General features: G+C 33.9%; 1 protein-coding gene across 7 annotated transcripts in view; it reads right to left on the reverse strand.

The window, feature by feature from the left end:
- Positions 1 to 1,062: 1,062 nt before the first annotated feature.
- Positions 1,063 to 27,208, reverse strand: part of LOC105331097 (dual oxidase) — a 42,693-nt gene continuing 16,547 nt past the window's right edge. For all 7 annotated transcript variants that reach the window (XM_066084298.1, XM_066084299.1, XM_066084301.1 and 4 more), the window contains 31 exons: positions 26,873 to 26,927; positions 25,191 to 25,274; positions 24,901 to 25,065; positions 22,971 to 23,158; positions 22,379 to 22,583; positions 19,456 to 19,625; positions 19,115 to 19,272; positions 18,852 to 18,912; positions 18,178 to 18,280; positions 17,613 to 17,785; positions 17,189 to 17,361; positions 16,737 to 16,855; positions 16,365 to 16,499; positions 16,090 to 16,203; positions 10,082 to 10,308; positions 9,771 to 9,956; positions 8,385 to 8,474; positions 8,059 to 8,194; positions 7,793 to 7,886; positions 6,963 to 7,138; positions 6,787 to 6,829; positions 6,360 to 6,649; positions 5,305 to 5,535; positions 5,120 to 5,210; positions 4,968 to 5,017; positions 4,591 to 4,872; positions 3,286 to 3,515; positions 3,016 to 3,180; positions 2,745 to 2,900; positions 2,477 to 2,608; positions 1,063 to 1,883 (listed from right to left, as the gene is read on the reverse strand). In XM_066084298.1, the coding sequence (XP_065940370.1) occupies positions 1,761 to 1,883; positions 2,477 to 2,608; positions 2,745 to 2,900; positions 3,016 to 3,180; positions 3,286 to 3,515; positions 4,591 to 4,872; positions 4,968 to 5,017; positions 5,120 to 5,210; positions 5,305 to 5,535; positions 6,360 to 6,649; positions 6,787 to 6,829; positions 6,963 to 7,138; positions 7,793 to 7,886; positions 8,059 to 8,194; positions 8,385 to 8,474; positions 9,771 to 9,956; positions 10,082 to 10,308; positions 16,090 to 16,203; positions 16,365 to 16,499; positions 16,737 to 16,855; positions 17,189 to 17,361; positions 17,613 to 17,785; positions 18,178 to 18,280; positions 18,852 to 18,912; positions 19,115 to 19,272; positions 19,456 to 19,625; positions 22,379 to 22,583; positions 22,971 to 23,158; positions 24,901 to 25,065; positions 25,191 to 25,274; positions 26,873 to 26,927 (4,605 nt within the window). In that variant the 3' untranslated portion in view covers positions 1,063 to 1,760. The remainder of the gene's footprint in view (positions 1,884 to 2,476; positions 2,609 to 2,744; positions 2,901 to 3,015; positions 3,181 to 3,285; positions 3,516 to 4,590; positions 4,873 to 4,967; positions 5,018 to 5,119; positions 5,211 to 5,304; positions 5,536 to 6,359; positions 6,650 to 6,786; positions 6,830 to 6,962; positions 7,139 to 7,792; positions 7,887 to 8,058; positions 8,195 to 8,384; positions 8,475 to 9,770; positions 9,957 to 10,081; positions 10,309 to 16,089; positions 16,204 to 16,364; positions 16,500 to 16,736; positions 16,856 to 17,188; positions 17,362 to 17,612; positions 17,786 to 18,177; positions 18,281 to 18,851; positions 18,913 to 19,114; positions 19,273 to 19,455; positions 19,626 to 22,378; positions 22,584 to 22,970; positions 23,159 to 24,900; positions 25,066 to 25,190; positions 25,275 to 26,872; positions 26,928 to 27,208) is intronic.

Here is a 27,208-nt window from a genome sequence, read left to right on the forward strand (position 1 = left end):
GGGTAAGAAAGGCATGTATCCCGATACATTCCACTAGTATATATGCGCTCAAGCAGTTTTACCATGTACAACCAAAGACGCGCGAAGACAAGGATGGAAAAAAAGCAACATTTGCACCTTCTTGCTAAAATGTCAGGTTCTTAATGCAAAATTGCAAAATATGCATGTCAGACCAGGCTCATTTTCGAATAATTATGTTTTAAACTTGAGACAGCTGTTTATGATTTACGGTAAGATTCGTTTTATTTGGTTGAATATTTTTCATTGTAAAAGAAAATGACTTTCCGCACATACCGCACTATGTCACAAACAGAAATACCATCAATATAGAAAGAAAAATTTGAAAAATCAGAACAATAAACGTTTTCATTTTATTTCATAATTTAATGCACCACATACATGTTAATATCTGTAAAATACATCATCAATCATATAGATAGGGTCTGGTAAAATAAGATAATAATAAAACAACAAGTTGAACGTGAGAATGAGACAACCCCCATTTCCTATTGACATCTTTAATTTAACATACTTTGGTGCATTTAAGTTCAGCAATCATTGTGCAAAGCTGCTTTAGTGATCATTGTTTTCCAAGAAAATGTCAAGGAAAAAAGTGTGCTATTTCTGATCACTCGACTAAATTTAAACAAATTTAAAATAACAAATTCATTTGTCAAAGTCATAAAGGATTGACCGTAAGTAATAGGAAACAGGTAACTCATGTATCAAAGGGACCAGCGAACCGTTTTGACACTTTTCCTTTCAATGATGCCGGTAAATCTGATCAAGGTTCCGTAGAAGCCCTAATTGATGGTAGTATTACAGACCTTAAACATTATTGTGTATTTGACCTTGCATTGAAAAATAACATTGAATTCACTAGGTTTAAAGAGTAGGTGTTTTTTGGAAAGCTCAAAAGGTAGGGAGGAGATTAAAGTCGCTAAATGCAGAAGACAGACGGACGGAGAGTCAGAAAAACAGCAGATAAATGAACACTATGTTGCCCTTACCTCTTTCTTCTCAGAGACATTAAACCTACACATATTTTTTTTATCCTTATAATTATATATATACATGTAACATAAAAACAATACATCTTAATAAGCTTTAATAGCTTACATATCTAACATTCTATTAAATATTAATCAAAGCTATTTTCTAAATTTCTAAAACTTCTAAACCTGTCGTAACAACAGAATCAAATATCATAGCAACAGAGTCACTTCAAAATCAAAGCATTTTAGAACGTCACACAATTAATTCATACAAATTTTATCATTATTAATTACCAACATCATATCAAAATTACTTGTCATTTATTTCCAGCATACAACTTTTACAACAACACAAGAAGCAAAAATTGAAATTTCAAATATTATTTTGTAACAGATATAATGTAAAGCAACCAACTAATCACAGGATCCATCATTAGTTTGGCACCAAGAAAAATATGGCACAATCAGAAAAACACAAAAACCTCATTGGTTGACTTATGGGTTGTCACTGTTAAAATAAATAATTATAAAATAACAGGGGCCAGTCAAAACTTACGATGTTTATTTTAAACTTGACATCTAACCCCTCAATTTCTAAGAAGCCCTGAAAAAACTATTTACAATGTTTAAGCTAGCCACAAACAAATGATAGTGACATTACTTTTGGATCAACCCTGGTACATGTAGTTTGAAAATTAACTAGATTACACATTTTAGAAACTCAAGAGATCAATGATTCAACATCTTCTTTGAAAGTCTTGCCATTTAAAAGTTTTCAAAGTGGTGTTCGAACAGCGCTCTGGTATTATTACTGGCCTCAATACAGCCCTGCTCCACATTCTTGGTGATCCCCGGGGGACCACAGCTAAATACGCCGATCTTTTTAACCTTTAACATTCAAAAAAAGACAATTTAATTTTATGAGGTAGTTAGTTAACGAATTAAGTCTCAGTGTACAGGCTGCAATTTGTACGAATATTGCAGAGATCAATTTTCACAGTTTATTAAGTATTTGGTTGATAGAACAGATGAAATATCGGTTTAGAACCATTTTGAAAAAAACCTTGGACTTTCAGTAAGACTTAGCTATCTATTCCTTTCGTCAAAACAAGTTTAAAATGACGCGGTTTCAAGCGAAATATGCATCGATTAGCTCAAAGGCCAGACAAATCTTGTTGATTTCAAACAGCCATGACTGAGTGGCTAGCAATGAAATAGACAAGCCTACGTCACATTGCTGTTTGACACAACCACCTTAAGTCCAAGCTCTTGTTAAAATGGTTCTAAGAGATTAAACTGACTGCTGTCTGTCCTCAAATTTTAAACCAACCATGAAATAATGAAATGCTATAAGAGGAAATGTCAAGCTTGTCAGACAACATCAAAGTCAATCCGATAGTAAAGTGAACTTATAAAATATCGAATGTAACAATGGACACATATTTCACAGCTGTTGTGTCTATCGGTACAAGGTCACTTACCGTAGGGTGGGCCCTGTGGACTGCACTTAACATGCTGTTGAGCTGGGGGCGCCCAAAGTGCGTGTTGGCTTTCAGGCCGGTAAAGACACTGCGTCCCCCGGACAACTTCTGGAAATGCTCCTCACAAATGTACTGTAACAAAAAAAAAAATTCATGGAAGACTAATAGATCACTAAAGTATATGGATTGCCAAACATTTAAATGATGATGAAAAATAAATTAATTGATATTCCATGGCCACGGTCAATGAAACATGTATTTTCCTTACCAACATAGCAGTTCTCATATCAAATTGTTGGAAGAACTGTGTGATGAAAATGTCGACTGACACCAATCCTTTCTCGTCCACTTCCTCTACTTCCCGTATGATGTCGAGCAGCCATTCAAAATGGCGCTGACTTCCAGTCACCCATATGAAATAAAGCTACATGAAAATAAAATTTAAAATCTTGAAAACTGAAGAATATGAATACCTTTTGAACATCATGAGAACCTCGCAGCTGATTACCGTTAAATTAGGTTCATTTTTATTAGTATACCTTTTGACACTTCATTTTGTACATATTTCTGATGGAGGCCATGTGGACGAAGTCCTTTAATATAGAGGCGTATGGCGTGACCCCAATTCCAGCCCCAACGAGAACAGATACTTCGTACTGGTACCAATCCTGTTGTCCCGCCCCGTATGGTCCATCTAGATAAAGCTGTGGGTGAAGGAAAGACACATGTACATTACCGGATAAAATAAAGAATTAAAATATCGCGAAATCAAAACGTTTTCAGATGCTGTTTAATGTCGATACACTCACTGGGGGATAAGATCCGTCCCTGTGATTCTCGGGGTCAAACTCTTGTCGTATGTTCCAAGTCCAAGGCCCGAGAGCCCGGATGTGGAGGGAGAGGGTATCCTCGTGAGGGGCCGATGTTAAGGTGAAGGGGTGGTACTCGTTGGAGCCGTGGGTCAGGCATGCGATTCGAACCCACTGCCCTGATTGGTAATCGAAGTTGGCGGGTCTTTTGAACTCAATGTAAGTGATGTCTAAAAACATTCATCAGAAATATGTGTAAATCATCGGGCATTTTGTTTTAGGTTTTTTTTTTAAGAAGAGAGAGGAAACAAAATCCGTAAAATTTTATAAACAGTTTGTCTTTTGAGTCGTTGGAAAAAAGAAGCAACAAAAAAAAAACCCTTTTAAAAGGTACATTGTAAAACCAATTAGGAAACGTAAATGAGCTTTGTCATCCTTAATGTCATAGTGGAGACAAAGTTAACACAAATATGTGTCACTGTAACGTTTCATCTTTTAAAAGTGCAAACAATGGGTGACAATTATATTCTAAGCGTGGATTGTTAAATCAGGCGTGAAAGGACAGCACTTTACACTTGATTTGTTCATGCGTGCATGAAATTAACAATCCACATCACGTGATACGTTCGTGCGTGCGGTACACGAATGCAAGCTTCAAGGATAAATCCTTTTTTTATGTGCCTGTTAAATTCTGTTTACAATCTATCACTGGTATACGGTTGGAAACTGACAATAATCGATTGGAGGCATAGAAAGAATTGTACCAATGCTTTTTTGGGCAATTTTTAGGTGAATAAATAATCCATCATTAACTCGTTCGGGCATATAGGTAACGATTTTTTTTTTTTTATAGAAAATTTAAATTTATCATAATGATTGTCATCTTTTAATTTGAAAAAAAAATTGTGCATTCATTGATATGATTTAAGAAATACCATGTCCTCGAACTTTGTCAGTGTAAATTGTTAACATTAAAACTAACATTTACACCTCAACACAGCGGGGAATGTTTATAAATTGAATGTCCTGTTTAAATTTATTGATTTTAATTATCAACAAACCAAATCAACAACAGTATTAAACCAACCAATTTAACCACCTAGAAATCAAAGAACTACCGGTACTACGTGCCAACCGACATGCAATTCATGATACAAACAGAAGCCTCTACCCAGCAAACCAAAGTAACTGTACACAGAGCCAAGCAAATCTTGGCGGCCACCAGCAATACAGTCCACCATTCATAAACTCCGCAACCCAAAACCACCACCAAGCAAACCCTGACTCTGAGTCCAGTTATCATACCCGAGGGAAGTTTTTCCGCCCTGATCACATTCAGCTCTGTTTTCTTCCTACTCATGCTGATCATCTTGTCCACGGTGAAAATAATGGCCGGTCCTATGAAGTAGACGAAGAACATGGGCTTCTGGACGATGCAGGAGGCCCCGTGGAGAATGGTCAGGATGTACATGACAACGATCAGCTTGTGGGTCAACCAGAACCCGTTGAAGATAAGGCGACGAGCCGTTTGAGTGGCGTACACGTAGATAATGCAGATACACACAACAAGGAGGACACCCGTAAAACCTGCAAAACGGCTACATCTATTCATCAAATTCATCAAAGGATAACAAGTTAAACGTAAAGGCAAAGAACAGAAAGAATAGTGACTGCAAACTTACCGGTCATGTTACCGAAGAACCAGAAGTTAAAGGTCGGCTCGAATTCTGCCCTGTAACAGATTTATTTCAAGTTCAGATTAATTTTGATATTATTATTAAAAAAGGATCAAAGAAGTTTGAAAGTTTGACATGGTTTGAGCAGAATTGTTTACCTGAGTACAATGGAATCAAAGATGCACAAATGCGATGTTGGTTGCGTCGCCAAGTGATAGAAATTAAAGCCATACCCAATAACATGAAGACCTAAAACAAAAAAGTCACAAATTAAAAAAAATGACATGTACATGCAAAATGAACAACGATCTTGCAGCCAGACTCGATAATGTGTGCTTCATACCTGTAAAAAATAAGGCAGTCCAAGCAACTAGTTTGTGAAAGGCGACATGGGAATCAAAAGGGACATAGAGGTTGAGAAAGGTGCCTCGTAACCACGTGATCAGATTTCGGCACATGGTCAGCAGGAGGATGGAGAAGGTGAAAGACATGGCGGCGGCCGCTCCCCGTGTGACGGATATCCCGTAACTCATGATCATCCTCAGTCCACTGTGTTCCCGCTCCACTGTGTAGTCTGCGATTATAAAAATCAAAGTACTGAAAGCTGGGCTCTCTTGGTGTCATTATGCATATTGTGTAGTAAAGACTGAAAATCTCTCTCTCTCTCTCTCTCTCTCTCTCTCTCTCTCTCTCTATCTCTCTCTCTCTCTCTCTCTCTCTCTCTCTCATGCTTTTAATGTCGGCAAAGCGTCAAAGAGCGACCAAATGTTGTAAGCAGCTATAAACAAAAATATGTCTCTCTAGTAGAAAAAAAATTAACAGTTGCTGCTTTGAATTTTGCAAGAAGCGTTATATATTCTTCAACGCGCAGTAAAGTAGTTCTTGGATATTCATGCGCATTGTATGTGTCCAAAATGCATAGTCTTGTTTTTAAAGCACGTTATTGATAAGAAAACTAAAAAAGATAGACAATTCTTTCGAAAATAAAAAAAATAAACCAAAATGCCAACACTTTTGACAAAACTTGGCTCTCTGTGTAACTATTTAGTATAGTGGAAGCTTTTACTTTGACGCTGTTTGGTTTTTTGTTTACTTTGCTATTTATAGTAACATTGACGATTTGCCTGCCTAGAGCCAGGACTCTGCTTTCAGCATAGCCCAGCTAATAAAATTTGATAATACCGCTAATATATCATTATAGAAATAAAATGTCGCGTATTTGTAGCCTACAAAAAAATTCAACTGAATACCGGTATATACGAAATTTGATAAAATTTTCTCAACAATTTTGGCAAATATTGCTTTGAGAATAGTTGTAAAAAAACTATTCTTCCCCAGATGTAAATTTTCATTGATAACTTTCTAAAAATATTCATTATGCAATGTACATCAACCTACAATAAAACCTCTCTGCAAATAGAGCAAATGTGATCCCGAAGAAGATGACGAGGAAGAAGATATGCTGTCTGTTGTTTTCAATGAAGTGGGTGAAGGTCTTCAGTTTGGCTTTGGCTGGGTGGTACTGTTCCCTGACCGCGATGAACTTAGTCCGTATGTCCGAGCCTCGTCTTGAGTCGGTGGGAGTGCGCATTCCATCTTCGTCTGTTGACTGGGATATTGACGCCAAGCTTCCTTTCCTTTTTATTATTTCATGTGTAGCAGACGCTCGCCGACGTCCATTTTCCGACCTAAAACAATGCATAAGATTTGAAAAAAACAGCGTTAAGAGCTCTGATTAAAATATTTATTCTAAGGCAAACTAAACTAAAAAAAATTAATAGCACCATATTATTACATGTATTAAAGTGTAAAGTTGCTTATTTACCCTTTTTTCTTTTCGTTATTGTTGGGCAGACACTTTCGTCTTCCTGGATGAAAAAAAAGAAATTAATGTTACAGCCCATGCAAGATAATTTTCCAATGCTGATGCATAAATATGTTCCACCTTTTTCTATTTACATGCGACCAGTTGAATGTAAAAAAAACAAACAAACCACAAACCTTTCCAATCCAGACCAGCGTTCCACAGTTTGTCCATTTGAGGGGACAGGATTTGACAGAAGTTCTCAAAGTTGATTTGCGTTTGTTCCTCCAGCCCGTGTTCCTTGCAGATGGATTCAATCAGGGTGTGCACGGCCTCCTTGTTTAGATTACTGTTCGCCATGTCCAACAAAGAGCTGAGAACACAATTGTAAGACACCTTTATACTATAGCGAAGTTCCATGACTTACGATTTAGATTCGTCTTAAATGTGAACGAGTTTATCACGATAAGTTAATAATATGTTCGAAGAATATGCGGAATAAAACTGAATTCAGTATAAGCGTGAATCCGTTATAGTCGTATTCTCTGTAACCGTGTACCAGTATATCTTTGCAGAAAAGAGTTGCTCACATTGAAAGAGCAATGCCATTATATCGTGAACATCTATATAACCCAACTCTTATATTCGCGATGACTATTTTACAGTGTACCTTAGATGCAATGGTTCGCGACGTTTTATTTAAGATCAATTCTATGTCAGAATCAAAATTCGGTGGCCACGCATAGTCACAGATTTTCTCTTCATACTTTACAATTTATATATGCTCATTCCCATATAGCAAAGACTGGTTCATGGCAAGATATTTTCGCAACGAGGCCCTCGCGAAAATATCTCGCACACAAAATACATTTGCTTACAGTACAAGCTCAAGACGAGACGAGCTCACTTGATGATGGTATTTTTTACATTGTTATATAATATGTTTTTTGTTTAATGATGAGTATCTGAAAATTTCCTGCTTGTACGGACAAGATTTCATTTTAATTACCACTATATATATATATACCTAAACATTCTTGAGAGGTCAGCTTTCTGAAGAAACCCTCTGCCCTCAACGTCAAACATACCAAATATTGTTTGTAATTTTTCCTGGCAAGATCCTGAAATTAAAAAAAATTACTGACATTATAACTTATGTGTACCAAAATTGTGTATAATGTATGCTTTATTCCCATCTGTTTGAACTCTCTAAATTGTGTATAATCAAGTTTATGTTAGGTATCCTTATGTGTATGTATTTTTACATCAAATTCACGAACAATTTTTGAATACCTTTTGAAAATATAACAACCATATGCAGGAAGTCCCTGAAAGATATATATCCACTTCTATCCGTGTCCAGCATACTGAACATGTTTTCTACGAAGTCCGAGTTTGGTTTTACTGCAAGAGCTTGAGCAAATTCTTCCTATTGGAAGAAAAAAAACAACATCGCAAACTTTTAAAAACCGTCATTGCATTTTTTTCTTGTGTCTTGCATATCTTACAATGAAATTGACCTGCAATTGTATAAACGCGTGTTTTGCGTAGAATTAATGAAAGAAGTGTAAATATTTTAGTAAAATATTGCCATTGGCTACTCATTGAAATAAAATTACCTTTGTCAATTCTGTCTCTAAGATTTCCTTTGTTTGTTGCTTTTCTAACTGATCCTCCTCAAAGTGCGGATCGTAGTCCATTTGAAAGGCCTATATATATATTTTCAAATTTGGTATTAAAAATAAAATTGATTTAATATAGAGAAGGAGGTATTGTTTATTATAAGCAGATGCATGTTTACAAATGTCTTCCTGAAAAATTTCAGCTAACCTTCTTGTAAACCTTAATGATTTATTCTATAAAATGCAACTAATGCTATAACATTATTATATTATTAGAATATTTTTTATAACCCTGGTGAAGTTTAAAAATAGAATAAAATAAAAAACACGTAGAAGGAATAGAAAGAATTATAGAAATAGAGATAAAACGCACATGGATAAAAACCTTATTTTTCTAGATGTATTCAATGGTGGTTTAATTTTTTTGGGGGGTATTTCAGTGATGAGAATTTCAAAAAAATTCCAGCATATTAAACAAGGTTATTGATTGACATAATTAATTAAAATAATTATAAACCACTGTATTCATTATAATTAATGTCACAGATAGGGGGATGATGACAGCCGACAGGTTGGTAATTATCTTAATATACTAAAGGAACACTCAATTCGCCATGCCTTAAATCGCACGTATTTTCCCAACCTTTATTAATCATCGATAGGTTTGACCCATTTGGTTGTGTTTATATAAATACTTTTATTCAGAATCTGCATTTGCCTATCATTTATACATATACAATTTATTTTTATTATATGAGTGCTTTAAATTATGATCGACGGTGCAAATTTTGCATGTAAGATCTCTAAGCATTTTCTTTTTTAGTCTGCATTTTTCAATCTTATTCTGATACATCTCTCGGAGTTTTCATATTCTTATTTAGACAGATCACGTACACCCGCCCCAAACCTTGGCTTAATTCTACGATGTATATGATAAGCAAATTTTTTTTCGGAGAAAATATCAAATTTTAATATAGATTCCGGGAAAGTAAGTCTAGAAAATCCAGATTTGAACCATAGGTGTAACAAGTGCGACAATGTACGATTGATAATAATTTAAGGTACATTTCCTTTTATTTGATTTACTGATAAAATATCGATATATCAACATCACATATATCTCAATATTTTCTGTTTTATTGAAATGTGATAGCAACTCACTGACTTTATATTAATTTCAGACATGAGAATTTTGATGGATGAAAACCGCCCATGCCATTCATTAATAACAATTAATTAGATATGATTTATAAAAGAAATGTCGCAAATTATCATTGAAAATCATTGCCAGCCGTCAATTTGGAAGCACTAATCACGCCGTTTTAGAAACGATTTCTCCATCACTACTAAATGTTCTAATTTATAACAATGCATCATACATACCTCTGAAAATACTGACTTAAAAAACTTTTCGAGACGCTGGTTTCTCTTCTTTTGGGTAAACGCATTTTTAAGAATATCCTGTGCGCGCTCTTCGAAGACACTGCATTGTATCTGATTTGATTCCAGTGCATGAGTGACGTCATTTTCAAAAAGCTGGCGACTTGTACTGTTTTCAAACTTTAAAACCTGTTGAATTTAATGATATAAAATTAAAATGCGCCTTATTTCGTGTTTCATTCTGTATAATGAACATCTCACCATCGCTAAATGGTATAAATTATTTATATTTCAAATACTGTAAAAGTATTTACTAGATCATATTCTTTAGGAACTTTGATGCAAGTATATGTTCTTCCTTTGTTGCTTGACGTCATCAAGTAGACCGATTCCTGATTGAATAGTTTGACCGTGCGCAAGCGCCGTCCTGTACAACTATCGACCTCGATTTCACATCGAGGCTTGATTCTAACAACCACAGCTCTTTCATCTTCTTTCTCCTCCAGCCACTCGTAGGCGATGTGTTGGTTTATTTCAGTTCCTTTCAAAAAAAAAAATTGTAATAAAAAACTAGAGACGAGCTCGTTGCAAGCAACGATTAGGTCTTCCGTCGTAGCTGCGTCATACTTGTGACGTAATACAAAAATTGATACCTGACCATGGTGCAATATTAGATGTGTAAACACTGTGTAAAAGAAACAAAGTACATGTATATAAGCAAATACAGATCTTTAAAAGTTGTCTGAAGTTTGATTCGCCGCATGTTGTTTTTTTGCATGTGCATTTTATTTTGAGAAACTTATCTAATCATCATAATTGACTCAATATACACAGAATATGGACGACGATTATAATCACACAGTGGGTATGCCCGGTATGAACGTAAAAAGACCAAACATTTTACTCGCATTTTTTATCGAAAGCAAGGGCCAATGAATCTTTTAGAATGTATGCGGAGATCCTCGAAATTTTACAGGGGGTTCTGAAGAATAATTTTGTTTTTGAGGGGGGGGGGGGGGGGGAGGGGAGGGGGCATGCGCGGATAAGAAAAATTTTCCTGGGGTGGGGGTTGAGTGTCTGACGGTTATTTGAGTTTGCCTGGGGATGTCCGAGGCATATTTTTGTAATTTTATATTGTACATGTAATGGAAAGAAATTTTGCGGGGGTTGGGGTGGGGTCTGGAACCCTCACCCTACTCTTCTAAATTCGCGCATGGGGAAGACCGATGCCGGTAATTTAACGGTAATTTTAACCCTTTTTATTTAATTAATCATTTTCAAAATTATCGGAATTCCAATATTACCTTTAAACGCAGTTAAAACTTAAAATACGAACCATTTAGTCTCGGTGAGTATTCGGCCAACATGCGTCCGCGTACGAAAGAAATGGCAACATTCAAGAAATTTGGATGGACGATCTGGGTCCTAGGTCGTCCATCCGATTCTTTTTCAGACTAAGAGCTACAGAACTGCACTTAGAGAATGTCAAACTGATTATGTCAATTTATTTTGTCTCAAAGAATCAGTTTTTTTAATCAATAAAGATTTACCTTAAAAAAAAAGAAATCGGGCACAATTTTCAATGTTAGCATTTTACAATTTAAAGGTCTAATAAAATTTTGAATGAAGTTTCAAGATACTACTCTTCGTTGTTTTATACGAAATGTTGCATGGAAAAAAGATTTACATCGCATATATATTATAGAACTAATTTCTTCTCTTTTTTATTTACATCAAAATAAATCCAAGAAAAAATCTAAATATTTTTTTTCCTTTATATGTGTTAATGAAAACGTTGCATGGTCAGCAAGGGCCGGTTCTATGTCGTGCAAGCACCTACTTAATAGATTGTTACACGGATCTACCACGATGACAAATATCGAAAAGGCAATATTGTGGGTGAAGGATGAAAGTGTAGTTTGTTTTTTAGGTTTATTTTTGATAATTATATTTATCTGGATCAATTTCCGTTATGAAGTCAAGCATATATTTTCATATTATTATTGACTTAAAACATGTTGGAAAAAAGAAATATTGTATCAAGCAGTTAGTTATTATGCGCAGATCATGCATTCCTCTATGGTTTTCACAATTGCATGTATCAGTTACTACACGTTTTTGCTTACGGAGAAGTAAATTTCCAAAGAGATGATATAGTTATCAGTTAAGTTCCAGATTGTCTTCTGCACATGCAAGCACGTGTGTAATCCTGATTTAAAAATAGGTATAATGGCCGGGGGGGGGGGGGGGGGTCATCGCAACAAAATTGTGTATTAGCGTACTAGAGTGTACATTGTTAATTAATGATTGATGTTGAATTGTTATTAACAAACAAAATCATAAATTTATAATAACATACACTAAAATGCCAGGGAGTTCTGCTGGACGCGATTTCATTTGTCTTCAATTAATAGGGTGTAAGGATGCCCGCCTACTTAATACATATGCTCACGCGTCAACTGATTAAAAATGACTGTATTTTGGATTTATAAATCGTTCTAAAACATTCGATCTGATATTTCGTTGTTAACAATTCAAAACTTTGAACGATTAAATTTGTTTTTATACCTACCCCGACCCTCACGGAAAAATCCATTCAGATCAATGGAAATTTCATTTACAAGACTCCACGCCAGAATCAGAATGTCTCATTCATTAATTTTTTCGTAGTTAAAGTGGACGAGTCCAAAATAGGAATAGAATAGGAATAGGAATACCATGTGAACATATGCCGTGAATGCAGTTTACTTTGCGTCTATTTTTTTATTTTGAGAGTCCTTTTTATCATGTTTATCATGGCTTGAAAATGACGGAAGGCCCTTGAATGTTGTTATCTTTATGCAGGCAAGTAGCATCCTTTTTGAAAGTGGGGGGGGGGGGGGCAGACTCATCCAAAAAAATCTTGACAAGCAAAAAAAAAAAAAAAAAAAAAAAAAGACTTTCCCAAAATCTTCAAAATCCTAATCCGGAAAAATTAGTTGCTGTGAGAAAAAGTGTGGTGGGGGGGGGGGGGCACCCACAAGCTTGAATTAATAATTGTCTGACGATGCATCTTTAATGTGTCAACATTTATATTCATAATTGATGAAAACGTTATATGGGATGTAATAAGCAACAATGAGCAAGAGTGTTCAATTAAAAGGGCTTTTCACATTGCACGTGTGTAATCCTGATTTAAAAATAGATTGCCATATTTGAAAGGTCAAAAAAAAAAGAGGGAGGTGTCATCGCAACAAGATGATACACATTGTCTAAGTAGTACAATGTAAGTAATAGTTGGTGTTGGATTATCATCATTAACAAAGAATCATCAGTTTGGATTAATTAAAACAAATATAAATTCATATAATTGGAATATTTACTGGAGGGGCTACGTACAAGTAAATCGCCGAAGTGGGGTACGTGTGACCCGATTTTCGATCAATTGGGCGATTTCATTCATCTGGAAAAGGGTTTCACTCGCGTGTACAAATGTAAATGTACATCAAACAATTGCTAGTCAATTAAGTGTGTATGTTAATTGGATAGATTTCTTCTAAAACATTCAATCCAAAGTATAATATATGTAGTTATTAGTTGACACCCTCCCAATGGATCTATGCCGATGGATCTATCTGAGATCTCAGCTGTTGCGTGAATGGTAAAGAAAGACTTCGCGCCATAATACGTCTCATTCATAATTTTGGCTCACCGATTAGTGGGCGAGTCCAAGTTAGGCAAGAGCACATGATGTGTAGATGGTCTTACCCACTCTATTTTCTTAACTGGTCATATAATAAATAGAGATATCATGGATCTTTCACTTTTGTCGGAGCATGTAATAAATGGAACCAAAAAATAAAGTAATTCTAATTGAATTAAATTGAAGTTAAAATGTAAATACCCCCTCCCACCTACGGATTAGGATTTTCAAATTTCCCCATTTTTTAAATTCCATATATGCAGCTAAGGTAACTAATAATGCTTCCGATGAAATACTTTGTTCAGTAATGCAAGGTTTCAAGAGAGCAATACTTATTTGTTTAAAAAATAACACCCTAATACTTCGCATTTCATTCACTGTTTGTAGAACAAGCAGAACCAGTATCAGTTCGATCCCTACCGTATGTACATTGTTCGAATTTAATAGCCCTTGCATTGCATTGCTTTGCATGTACAAAATATCTTTTAAAAATTCAACACTGAAAGTGTTTATCTATATGGCTATTAATCTATATGTACATGTACACATAGCGTACACATGTGATTCAAAATACCCCAAACGGAAAAATTCACTTACTGAGTCTACATTTTATAGAATTTGCAAAAAATACATTGCGGGTCTGAATGTTTGTTAATGTGTCAATCTATCAATATACAGTTTGTTAATTATTTTCGATTGCTAAGGCTACATCGTTTTTGATGAACATTGAACAACATTTTTTCCATGCCATTATTTCCACGGAAGATAGCGAGTACAATTATAAAGCACAATTTATTTAATTATCTCTTTAATATTGTGTACTAGTATGTAATAAATAATTTATAAATTGCTGCCGAAGGTTGTTTGGTATTTTCGTTTGTAGATGCATTGCAAGTAAAAAACGTGAAACGCGGGGCAAGTCATAATTAATATCCCTAATAACCGTTACTTAAAAATAGCGGCTTTGGATTCAAATATTATCGTATACGAATATTAAGTTCACTTTTTAAAATCATCTCCACGATGATAATATTATATCCATTGGAAATCAGTATTTTGTTTTGCTTTAAAAGAAATGTTCTATCGGGAGCAATCCCGCGTTCGTTTAAATTGCCAGCGTACATTTGTCATGTCAGTAATACACACTGTGCTTTATATGACGGCCGTGTATACGTACTGTAGAAAAGTTGAGTTTAATTACCATGCATTCGAACCATTTTATTAACACATCTCCCAGTACTGAAACAATTCAAAATGTCTCTGTTACAGTAAAACAGTGGGGCGTTAAACATGTGTACGTCCAGCTCTACAAGCATATGCACTGTCGTCAAGGCGACGGCCTGAATACAGCTAGCGACTCTTCTATCGATCGGTTACCTGAGTCTCGTAATGCATCTAAATATAGAAAGGGGCACAGTTATGAAACAAACAACAAAAATAAGGTCAAAGACGTTCATCTTTATGAAATGAATATGTACATATGAATAAAAACATTTGGGAATTTTATGTAGAATTATTTTTGCGCGCTGCATGTAGCAGTTAGTGCATTACAAAAAGCCCTTTCATAACCTCCTAAACGTGCGCACCCCCACAAAAATGGACCGAACTGACAACAATTGTTTCTGCAAATACTGGCTATAAATTACGAAAACATTAAATTGAATACCACGGAAGGATTTAAAATTAATTTCTTTACAACTTTGCTTCAATAATGCATTAGAAATTTTTATTCCTTTACAAGTTATTGACAAGAAACTTTTGACGCATCTAACTCCCTAATTATAGGGGCCAGCCCCTTTTTCTGTATACCAAATGAAAGGTCTTGGTAAGACCAAGATCTTTTAAATAACATGTTATAACAAATTTTTATCAGGTAGAAAACTAACATGGAAAATACGCGAATTTTTTTGAATTTTTTTCGTACCTTTGTTTCAACATCTATACCACCCCTTTTATTTGCATTTAAATAATAAATAAAATATATCTCGCACAAATTCAATGTATTAGCTTCCAAACCAGCCCATCTTTGAGACTCTGCCAGTCATCGTTATAGCTAAACCCCCCTGGACAAAAGAAGTCGTTAAATTTTACTAAAAGGGGAATAACTCAAAACCGGATGGGGATTTTCCTCAACTAAAATATGCAACGACAACATCACGCGGCATGTTATCAGTCCTGAAAATTTCAAAACAAACGGTGAACAAACGAGTGAGATATTAAGGATCAAAGTTGGCGTCTAGAAGAAAAAAAAAAATAATAAGAAATTTGAAAATTTTTCAGAATAATAGTAAGGTCTTCCGTTGGAAACGGAAGACCTTAATGACCTATGGTTGTTGCATATGAACAGTCAGTGAGTTTTTAAGGGAACAGAGAAAATGATGAAATTTCAAAATAAACACTGTCAAACATATACATGTATAACTTCCTTAACGTCATTCGGACTAATTCTATGGTCTGAACAATGCGTTGAAAGTTAATTAAAAATATTGATAATTATATATATATATATATATATATATATATATATATATATATATATATATATATATATATATATATATATATATATATATATATATTATATATATATATATATATATATATATATATATATATATATATATATATATATATACATACCTGACACACTATTTCTGCTGTCTCTTTTAGCTGTCTTGGTTTGCATTTTTCGTACTTCGTTTGAGTGTTTCCATTTCCTGCATTTCGCTGCGGCGTAGGCGGACAAAATGCACACTAAATGAAAAAAAACCCCAATCGGGCATATTATTTAAAATATGCGCTTTTTTTTTGTTCTCTAGCAGGTTTTGTTTCATTTCTTAAAATAGTTGAAAAAGTTAAAATAGTTGAATTAATATTCTGAAATACACCAGTGTGTTATTGATGATTTAACTTACCAAATGGAATGACTCCAAAGCATGTCCACAATATGATGAACGACAGTTCGCTCCCCTTGAAGTAATCGTAGCCATGGTGATCAGGACAAGACTCCAAGTTGTCCACATCAAGATATGCTGAGCTGCACCCAGACACTGCAAACAGAAAGATGATTAAAAAAATAAAACAAGGAAAACTATACTACAGTGAGGTAGCTTTCAGAAAGTTTGTGAAATTGGAATAAAATTTTTCTTATCTTAAATCTATAACAATATGTTTTATTATAATCAAAATTGGAAAAGAGTCTTTCCACTAGATTGAATATTAAATAAAAGTTTTTCAATTTTACAATTTATCAATTAATTACATTTTGATATAGTTCAACAACATACGATTGTGGATAGAAAATGCATCTCTAGGGACGTGTTGCTTTTCTAATGTCTTTGTAGCAAGCAATATGTCAGATAGTGTTATGTTTCTGATTTCCTCTATCTCTTCCTCTGTAAAGAGTCTGGAAGAAAGAATTTATAAATACTGAAATCAAAGTATTCAATATACTGTATAATGTACTCTAACTTTAGACATCAGCTAAATAAAAGGTTAAAAAGTTGTGTATGGGATCACGATTTCTGCACCTACATGCACTTGGTGCCAGAAAAGGTTTCCGCTTGTAAACAAACTCCAAACAAAATCGCTTTCAGGTTTTGATTTAATAAATTTATAGCGGGCTGAATCAGGTATTGCATTTATATTTCAAAACCCCTCTTTTTAAATCAAATATTATCGTTATTGCATTCTCATGATATTGAGAATGCTTAAGCAACGATCTCTTAGGAAGTCTCACTTGGATTTGGTGTTCTCAAACCAGAACCAGTCGCCGTGTCGTATGTTGTAGAACTGGTTCTGTAGTATGGCGGTGAACAACTCCCCCGGGCCGTCACCGGTCTCCAGCATCCCTCCCACAAACACGTCCAACTTGTCAATGTCGCCATATAGCTGCCGAGTCTTGTTAAATAACTGAAAGATGAAGTAATATGTTACATTTTATGCTAGCAAAAACGAAGAATGAAGAAAAAACATTTGAATAACTTGGTGGTAAACTGATTGTATGAATAATTGATTGATTGATTCATTTACTGATCGATTGATTGATTTCATTAAGAATTTTAATTTCATAAACCAATTTTGTAAATAAACGTAGTAAGAAAATTTAGATTTAGGAGGATAATATTTTACTAATATATCAAACTGATTATAAATTTTTGTACCGATGGATTCTCTTGAGCCAGTCTTGGGTTGATCTCCTCAAAGCTTTTCATACGGCGAAGACCGATCTGTTCCCTGACTGTGTTGTAATCCGGGAGTCCGTAATCTCTTCCCTTCATGATAGTGTAGGCCACGTGGTCCACGCGTGAATAGTGTAGAGGTCCAAAATACTTGTCTACATTGTCATAGAAACGAAAGATTATATCCGGTGAGGAGAATCTTTGAAATTTTTCAATGATACAGCTTATATTAATTACATGTACTACATGTATGTGTATTGAATTAGAAGATGCTGATGGACGTCATCTAAATTAATTTTTTATTCATTTTGTAAAAAGCATGCAAATGTGTTTATGATCCCTGTCATTTTGATAAGAGAATCAAAGTACTCAAAATACACTCAGACAATATAAGGTGAGACGGGTTTGACTAAAGAGCATCGTAAGTTATGTGTCGCTTGACGAAATAATGCAAGTTGGGTAAACACATCAATTTGGGAGGTGTGAGGTGAAATTGTTTCAAAAATGAATTATCATTCACCGTAATGATTAATTAAAACCTAATTACCAAGAATATCAGGCACAATTTGCATGTCCTCTTTTTCCGCAGCCTGGTAAAGCATGCCTCGCATCGCATCCTCAAAAGCATGCTCATTTTTAGTTAGGATTTTCTGCAAATTGTGTAATCATTTTTAATAAGTAAATAGATCAAAACTAAGGCTACAAGAATTTTGCATTAGGGTTTTCGCAAGCTTTGCGTCTAAATGATAACTCTGTGGCTGGCAGGCGATTGAGTACAGTGCATGGAAAATTGAGATTTCACCTAGATTTTAGATAATAGGTTTTTGTTTTCGATTTGAGTTTACTACCAAAGACTGCCAGTATGATTCAAAGTTCTTAAACATTTTATATTAGTAAAGTAAACAATTTGAAAATTCAAAGGACCTTCAAAAAACCATGTTTGTATTTAACATATTAAATTACACGGTTTTTGGTGGCTTTTCGATCTTTTACAAAAAAAATAACATTTAATCATGTCATTTTGATGTTTGATAACTAATTAAGATTCAATATCATTATGCTGAAACAAAAAACAACCCAGCCTGTTTTTGTTTTATTTTGCGCATATAGTTTTGCAGGGTGCTAAATCAATAATATTTATTTGATGTAAAAGATGTAAAGAATAGATTTGAACCGTATCCATAGGTGCTTGACCTTGAACACGACCTTAAGGACATTTACCTGGGAATCGAAATACGAAGTACACAGCCGTACATTGTTTTCCGAGCTACATTTCTCATCTCTACAATAAAGATTCATCAATCAAAATTATTGAAAACATCTGAATCAAACATTTGAAAAAAACAAATATTTGAGGCCACAAAAATATTTCCCAGAATTGTTAATAAAAAACGTGTCTCATATTAAAAGATATGTTAAACATGGCCATTAAAGGTCACGTAAGTGCTCAGACGATGAAATGAAAGCAATTGCGAAGTCCTTACAGAATTCGAATTCCCATAGGAATAAGGGTTAGTATGTATCGAATTGCTGCTGCATCGAACACTGAGGTGATCCCGGGTTCCAGGTTGCCACGGTAACCCTCATATGGCGGAACTGGCGCATTCAGAAGTTTGGGAAGCCATTCGTACATAATGATATTCTAAATATAATAAATACAAATCAATTTTTTTTTCAAAAATGTTCCTCAAAAATAATAGAAACCCCTATCATATTATTATAATTAAGCCAGTTTGGCATCAAAATATGATCGGTATCATTTAATTATTTTTCAAATTGGTTTTTTTTTTGGGGGTGGGGGTGGGGGTAGCAGCTTGTTACCGACCTGTATTGATGCAATAAGCCATTGGCGCGCCTTGTAAAATACATCTACAGCTGAGGTCGTGTTGGTGTTTAGGCGCGTGATTTTCTGCACAAGAGCGTTGTGATAGCGGAAGAAAAGGACCCCAAAAGACAGAAGAGCTGGATTCTCGTACACGTGGCTGTCACCAAATCCTGTATAGAACAGAAGTAGGTTGGCTTTTAGAAATCATTTAACACATCAGTCGGCAATTACTGCCAACAATTTCAAGTTTGGATTAATTAAAAAAAAATATCGATTTTCACCACCTCTTCATGATCATGCAGAACCTGTAAATTATATCATGCATCAATACATCGAGGACGAGCTACACAGCGACAATAATTAGCCACGAATTCATATCATACATACAATATGTGTTACTACTTTTAAGTATTTTTAAGTCTTATAAAACCATGGTCACTTGATAAAGCTTCATTCAATTTTTTACCGCATTGAGACCTAATAGTTTAAAAAATGATGTATTTCCACCATTCAATTGCAATTACATTACACGCACAATAATATCTAACTGTTACGACTTATAAAGCTTATGTCTATGAAGTGGAAATTTCTAGTAGATGAAAGGCCATGTAAACTTCTTTTCAGTAATCATTATCGTTATTTATTAAAACATTCTATTAGGATCTATATGTAGCTTGAAATAAAATAATGTTTGTGATATTTATCTAAAATTGGCAAATTATAAAGAAACAAGTGAAAAGCTGTCAATGTGACAGCAAACCGGGTTTTCTTTTATGTGAACTGTATCCATAATCCATGTCAACCCGTATCCAGTGAAATGGATAAGGTGAAAGGGTACCCTATATGCAATATTTTGCCAAAAAATGACTAAGTTCAAAAGCTGGTATTTTTTTTCATAAATAATCAGAAATCAAAATCCTAGCAATATGCATACCGGTACCTCTGATATATGTACAATTGATCTGCAAAAGAACAACTTCCTATCTTGAAAACTGTAGGAGGAGTTATCCTTACAAAGAGGGTACCCTATATGCAATATTTTGCCAAAAAATGACTATGTTCAAAAGCTGGTATTTTTTTCATAAATTATCGGAAATCTAAATCCTAGCAATATGCATACCTCTGATATATGTACAATTGATCTGCAAAAGAACAACTTCCTATCTTGAAAACTGTAGGAGGAGTTATCCATACAATAAGGTTCCCCTTTATGCAATTTTTTGCCAAAAAATGACTAAGTTCAAAAGCTGGTATTTTTTTCATAAATAATCAGAAATCAAAATCCTAGCAATTGCACACCTCTGATATATGTACAATTGATCTGCAAAAGAACAACTTCCTATCTTGAAAACTGTAGGAGGAGTTATCCGTACAATGAGGGTACCCTATAGGCAATTTTTTGCCAAAAAATGACTAAGTTCAAAAGCTGGTATTTTTTTCATAAATAATCAGAAATCAAAATCCTAGCAATATGCACACCTCTGATATATGTACAATTGATCTGCAAAAGAACAACTTCCTATCTTGAAAACTGTAGGAGGAGTTATCCGTACAAAGAGGGTACCCTATATGCAATATTTTGCCAAAAAATGACTAAGTTCAAAAGCTGGTATTTTTTTCATAAATAATCAGAAATCAAAATCCTAGCAATATGCACACCTCTAATATATGTACAATTGATCTGCAAAAGAACAACTTCCTATCTTGAAAACTGTAGGAGGAGTTATCCATACAATGAGGGTACCCTTTTGGCAGCCGCCCGCCCGCCCGCCCGCCCGCCCGCCATTTTCACCATTTTAATAACCGGATTTTTCCGTTGGAAAACCCGGTTAAAAATATAAAAAAGGCAAAAAAGAAATACGTTTATTCTATTCCGTAATATAAATTATGAATATAATTACTACGTCTTTGTGTGATTTAAGAATTATTAGAAAATGATAATAGGATTGATGCGTTATAAATGATATAGCATATATATTTAATATGAATGAAATTTTGTAATATGAATGTAAACGCTTTCATCTTTTAATTACATACAAATATCATTAGACTAAGTATTTCAACTTAAGAACAACTCCCGTTTTTACAATAATCAATGTTAATTAATTTGAATAACTAGATCTTACTGTACTGAATTTAAATCATATCTCCAAAATGTCACAAACTAAACTTTAAGAAAATAATTAAAGGGAGGTTGGAGTTTACATTTTGACACATTCTGGCACAAGAAATATTTGCAATTTGTGTAAAGAAGCAGACATTAAAAATTCTCCAATTAATAAAAAATTCATAACAAATATAAAAAAAAGTCGTTGTATTTAGTCTGCGGTTAAGTGACCTCAATATTTTGGTAGTTTTTCCTTTTTATACAAAAATCCCTTTAATCATCAGAAGAATGTTAATGAACAGTTTTAGACTGAGCGGTGGCTGATAACGTTGAAGTAATTAGGGTGAATTGACCGGGTCTCAAATACCAGATAGTAAAAAAAAAAAACCCAAAAAAACAACAACAACAAATCACTGCATCAATGATTAAGTCAAAGAAGTGCTGGACTTAAAAGTGGTGCAATATCGAACATTTAACACAGCTAAAAAAAGCTTTAAACATATTTCAAAATCAATATGACAATTCGGCATAAACAAGATCTTAAACCATATTAAGATGCCGAATTGCCAATCTGAATAATTGATTTTAGGTAGTCTTGATTTTCTGTCAGTCAATAGTAAAGCCAAAAAAAAAGAAAAAAAAAATGTCCTTGAAAAGATATGTTAGAAGGTGCCATTTTATCACGTATACTGAATTGTAAATGTTTTCTTGCAGGTCTGACGGTCGTTAGTCTTAGGCTAATGGCGCTTACAGGACAAAACCCAAGATGAATCACACAAATACCGATTGATGGGGAACCAAGCCATGTTTACTTACTCCACAATGTCTCCGGATTTGTAGTTTTGTCATCTTTGTTTGGAAACGTTAAGAACGGAAGTCTGACTGTATTCAGGACCGGAAATTTCTCCCACAAGTCCAAGGACGCTAGTTTTCCTGTTCCTTGATGACGTAGGTAGCTGGCTCGGACTCCGGTTTTCCCGTAAACAAAGCTGCCATCAATATAACTACTGGCTGCGTTAATCTACTGGGGGAAAACTAATATATTAGCTATGGACAAAATCAACCTGGACAACATCGTAGCCATGAATACAATATTAAGATGCAATAAATATATCAACTGGCCCCGCCGCATCCAAATTTCCTCAAGTCTGACCTCAAATTTATGCACTTTTCTTTTAAGAATTTGAGTTCAGGACTGAGTTGTGTGCATGATTCGAAAATTTTAGTGACGGTGGGGCCAGATCCATTTACATATAATCTACAGAAACAGATATAACTAAGGACCAAAAACAAACTATACATAGTTAGTCTAACCACCATCAAATTTAGTATTTAAACATCAACTTTAATTCATAATTTCTCATAATTAAAATAAGAGTTAAAAGTTTTTGGTATGCATTACACACACCTGTTTTCTTGGGTTATTTGGAGACTGTCCCGTGCGCGTGTCGTATTTGATTCTTGCATAGGGCATAGCCCCGCTTCCTGTACATGCGCTGTCAAAGGCCTCGTCACATTTCGGGACAGATACAGAGATGACCTCGGACGGACAAGATACGTCATCACTGTCCACTATCTCATACGTCACAACCTGGCCTGTTATAAAAAGAGTTCGAGTCATGAATACCTTTCTATAGCAATCTCAGGTGACTTGAGATTCTTTTTATGCAAACACCTCGACCAAATGTTTCATTTATTGCAGAAATTCATCTGTTTGACATTAATGTAGCATGAGAAGAAAATCAATTTTTTTTAAAGATCTCATAATTGAACCAAATTATTTCCGACACACATTCTGGAGGACAGTGTACACTTCCATAACGATTTGATGATCTGTCAGAACGAAATCAAAATAATGTACTTTTTTTCAAAAGTGGTCTTTGATGTAGATTGATATAGTGTGTTTATGATAGGGGAAATATAAGTCACTACATTCATCTAATATGTATCAGTTCATTTATAGCAATGCTTAAACTTATGACTCAATATTCCCAACTTTCATTGGAGCCGATAAAAAAAAAAGTACGTTGAAATTGATATGTTGAAATTGTTCAACAAATATTCCCGAGAAGACGTCAAACACTTGATGGTCATGGTTAATTCTTTGATTATTGAAATCTCTTGGCAAAGAAAATATGAACATTCCAACAATTAAAATTTTTTGATTAGAAATATGGTTTTTTTTTTGGTTAATATACTTTTCATAACATGTTTTAAAAATCCAGTCGGCCAGACGGGTAATTTGTACACAATTCATCCAGTCTCTGTCATGATCGTAAGTTTCACATAATTTCAGAATGGTATTCCAAATTTATTGATCTTTGCTGTAGAAAAAAATTGTATCTTATAATCAAATATACGTGTCGTTTAAATCAGTACAAATGCAATCTTTATTCACATAGGAGAGGACGGCTTTATGCACTACCTTAAACATACAGGTTTAACCGAGAAATCTTGTAAAAAAATTAAACAAATATAACTGAATTGGAGTTTACTTTATTAGATTAGAGTCTAGGAGAAGTAACCAATTTTCAAATTTTTTTTCAACAGAATTTAAACTTTTCTGAATATTTACATTTTAAAATGTTTATTGTGCGTTTTACTCGTGTGAATAGAAACCGATTCATAATTATTTCCGAATAACCATTAATCAATCTGGGTTTAATTTGCTTCTTTGAAACGTCTTAAATTGCGTTTTATTTGTCACCTTGGTTTATGACAAAGTGTTGTTGTATTTGCATATTAAATGATACCATAACTAAATGTTAAAAAAGGAGGGTTTATTGATATTGTTAATATGGATATTATTCCTCCTAACATAGTTGGCAGGTACAAGTACAGTTATACACAATTTTTTTTATTCTTTTTAAAGAAATCCATAGCAAGTTGAGTCTGTTTGATACCCTAAGAATAATGCATTCTCTAAATTTCAATATTAGTTCTTGTCGTCTTTCGTAACTACAGGAATATTTGTCTGGCAGAAAGACGTCATCAGATGGGGGCGTACTCCCAGCGTGTCTAACCTTTTGAACAGCATTCGGAACTTTTGTAGCTAAGGGGTTCTTTCGTGTACCGATGCGTACTTGAAGAACGTGCATTGATTTTTTAAACTGGTGAAAAGGCTTAATATTATATCATACTTTTGACGAATTGTCGCGTAATTAATGGACCCAAGTAGTACATGTATATTGTGACCTGGATTCGAACCCGTGGTGTCTGTGAATTTCATATCTACCGACTTTGGTATCGCGGTGGTCCGATATTAAGGTTCAATGTCCCTCATTTAAGATACATAACTCTCACCTGATAAAAAATGGGAATAAACATTTAAAACTCACCAAAAAATGCAAACAGTGCATTTCGCGTTTCATGACCGGTCGTGTTTGCAAAATTCTGTCTGAAAAGGAGGCTGCTGACCTCTCTAGCACTCGGAAGGTCATTCAAGCGTGGCAAGTATGTTAGATCCGTGTAAGCAGTAGATATGTTATGAATAAGAGGCTCTCCTGTTGGAAAAAAATCAAAATAAAACATACCTTTCATGGTTCAATGCTAAGTTTTTGTTTTGTTTTTTGTTTTTTGCTTTCAGATCAAAAATTCAAAGTTTTAAAGAAAAAAACAAGTGACATACCCGCACTTCCCCATGATGGGTAAGCTAGATTGTTGTAATATCCATCAAATCGCTGAACCTTATGACACGCAGCGAGTGTAAAAACTGAAATTTGTTTATATGGTATAATCAGATCTAGCATTGATTTAAAGTATCAAAATCTATCAAGCATATGTTTTTAAGGTTTGTTTTTGTGCTTTTGTTTTTTGTTTTTGGTGATTTTCCCCCTAAATTGATTGTATAAATACCTGTGCAATTGAAGTTAAGAATCGCAGAACAATAATGCTAAAACATTTTCATCACGGTAGAAATGTCTCATTGCATAAAAAAGAGTAAGTTATAATAATTCATGTTGTGAGGTTTTATCATGTATATGTAATGTCAACAGAAAATCAGAATTGTAGATTTATTATTTAGGATTATTTCAAAAGTAATATGTTCTACGGTAGCTAACAAATGTCATTTTGTTTTACTGGGAATATTTAATCAAATATAACCTTTAAATTAGTAGAACTGTATGTCAATGTTCTATATGTTTCATGTTGGAACACCGAAAAATGTACGTGATAAAAACCACATATAATGAATTTTGTATTATTGAAATTCATTAAATTTTCTTAAACTCTTTAATAAGGAAAAATCAAGATAATAAAATCAAAGTAATTTTTAGATAATGGATTTGATAAATACCATATGAATTTAATATTAAGGCTATTTAAAATGAACCTAAATATTGCAATTTCCTTTCACCTTTCCGACAATTTTCTCATAATAATACGAAACTTTGAAGTCTTTATCAAACGAACTTCATGCGTATGAAATAAAGATTTATAGACAAAAAACGAGAATTAAATTAATGAGGAAAAAATTGCTTTTTAAACGCAAATAGTTATTGCAGTTCTTTGCATTTTCTCGCAACATTAAATTCATTAAGTATTTTAAGCCTGAAACGAAGAAAAAATATGATTTGACAGGACATTTTTCAAATTTCTCCAGTGGTATGTGGCATTTGAAAATTTACAATGTTAAAGTTTGCCTGTTTTTGCTTGTGAATACACATCTCTAAATTAATAATGCAGTAAAAATATATTTGTTTATAATCATAATTTAAAAATCTTAAATATTCATATTTAATTTGAATAAATTTTGAAGAAAAAATGAAGGTATAATTACTTTTGTTATACTTTCATGTTAAATACTGAAATCTGATTGGTTAAGACGCAGTACATAATTCTTTCTATTACCCTCAGCATTAGCAACGCACTTAGCAACGGGTAACATTAAAAAATATTACATGCGCGAAAATTATGCGCGTACGGTTCGCTGTAGAATTCACGTTATTCCTATATAAAAGAAGTGAAATTTTCTTAAAAATTAAGACATTCAGTATAACAAAATAAATAGTGCCTGTTTGGGAGGATAACAGTTGAAATTGACACCCCTCGAAAACCATTGTCAACCTCCGCTTCGCGTCGGTTGACAATGGTTTTCTCGGGGTGTCAATTTCAACTGTTACCCTCCCAAACAGGCACTATTTATATAATATTAACAGAAATCATTTGCATCCATGATTCTTAACTTTGACGTGCACTTGAACTATAGTGTATTTTTTTTTTGTAAAATTCGTAATCCTATCAATACATTTTCTTGTTTCTGAAACAAATTACGTAACAGATTTAAGAGCTGTTGTGATGAATTATTACCATGATAAAGGATAACTGAACATAGAAACAATGGCCTCATCTTTGCTTTGACCATCTACAAAATAAATCAATCAATCAATAAATCAATATTCAAAAGATTGCATAATTTGCTGACACTACATATATACATTCAAAATGAAAAAAAAAAAAACAATCGATGGAACAAAAAATAAGTAATACTATAAAACATTCAAATGATTAAGAATTAGATTTCCTGTATTTGCTGAGATAGCAATTCTTCAAGCTAGCTATTTAAAGCGACGTTTGTACTTACGACTTTGTTAATTTTGATAATTAATTATCGCAGCTAATAATAACATTACCAACTGTTCACCT

This window comes from Magallana gigas, chromosome 5 (genome assembly GCF_963853765.1).
Source record: "Magallana gigas chromosome 5, xbMagGiga1.1, whole genome shotgun sequence".
NCBI lineage: Eukaryota > Metazoa > Mollusca > Bivalvia > Ostreida > Ostreidae > Magallana > Magallana gigas.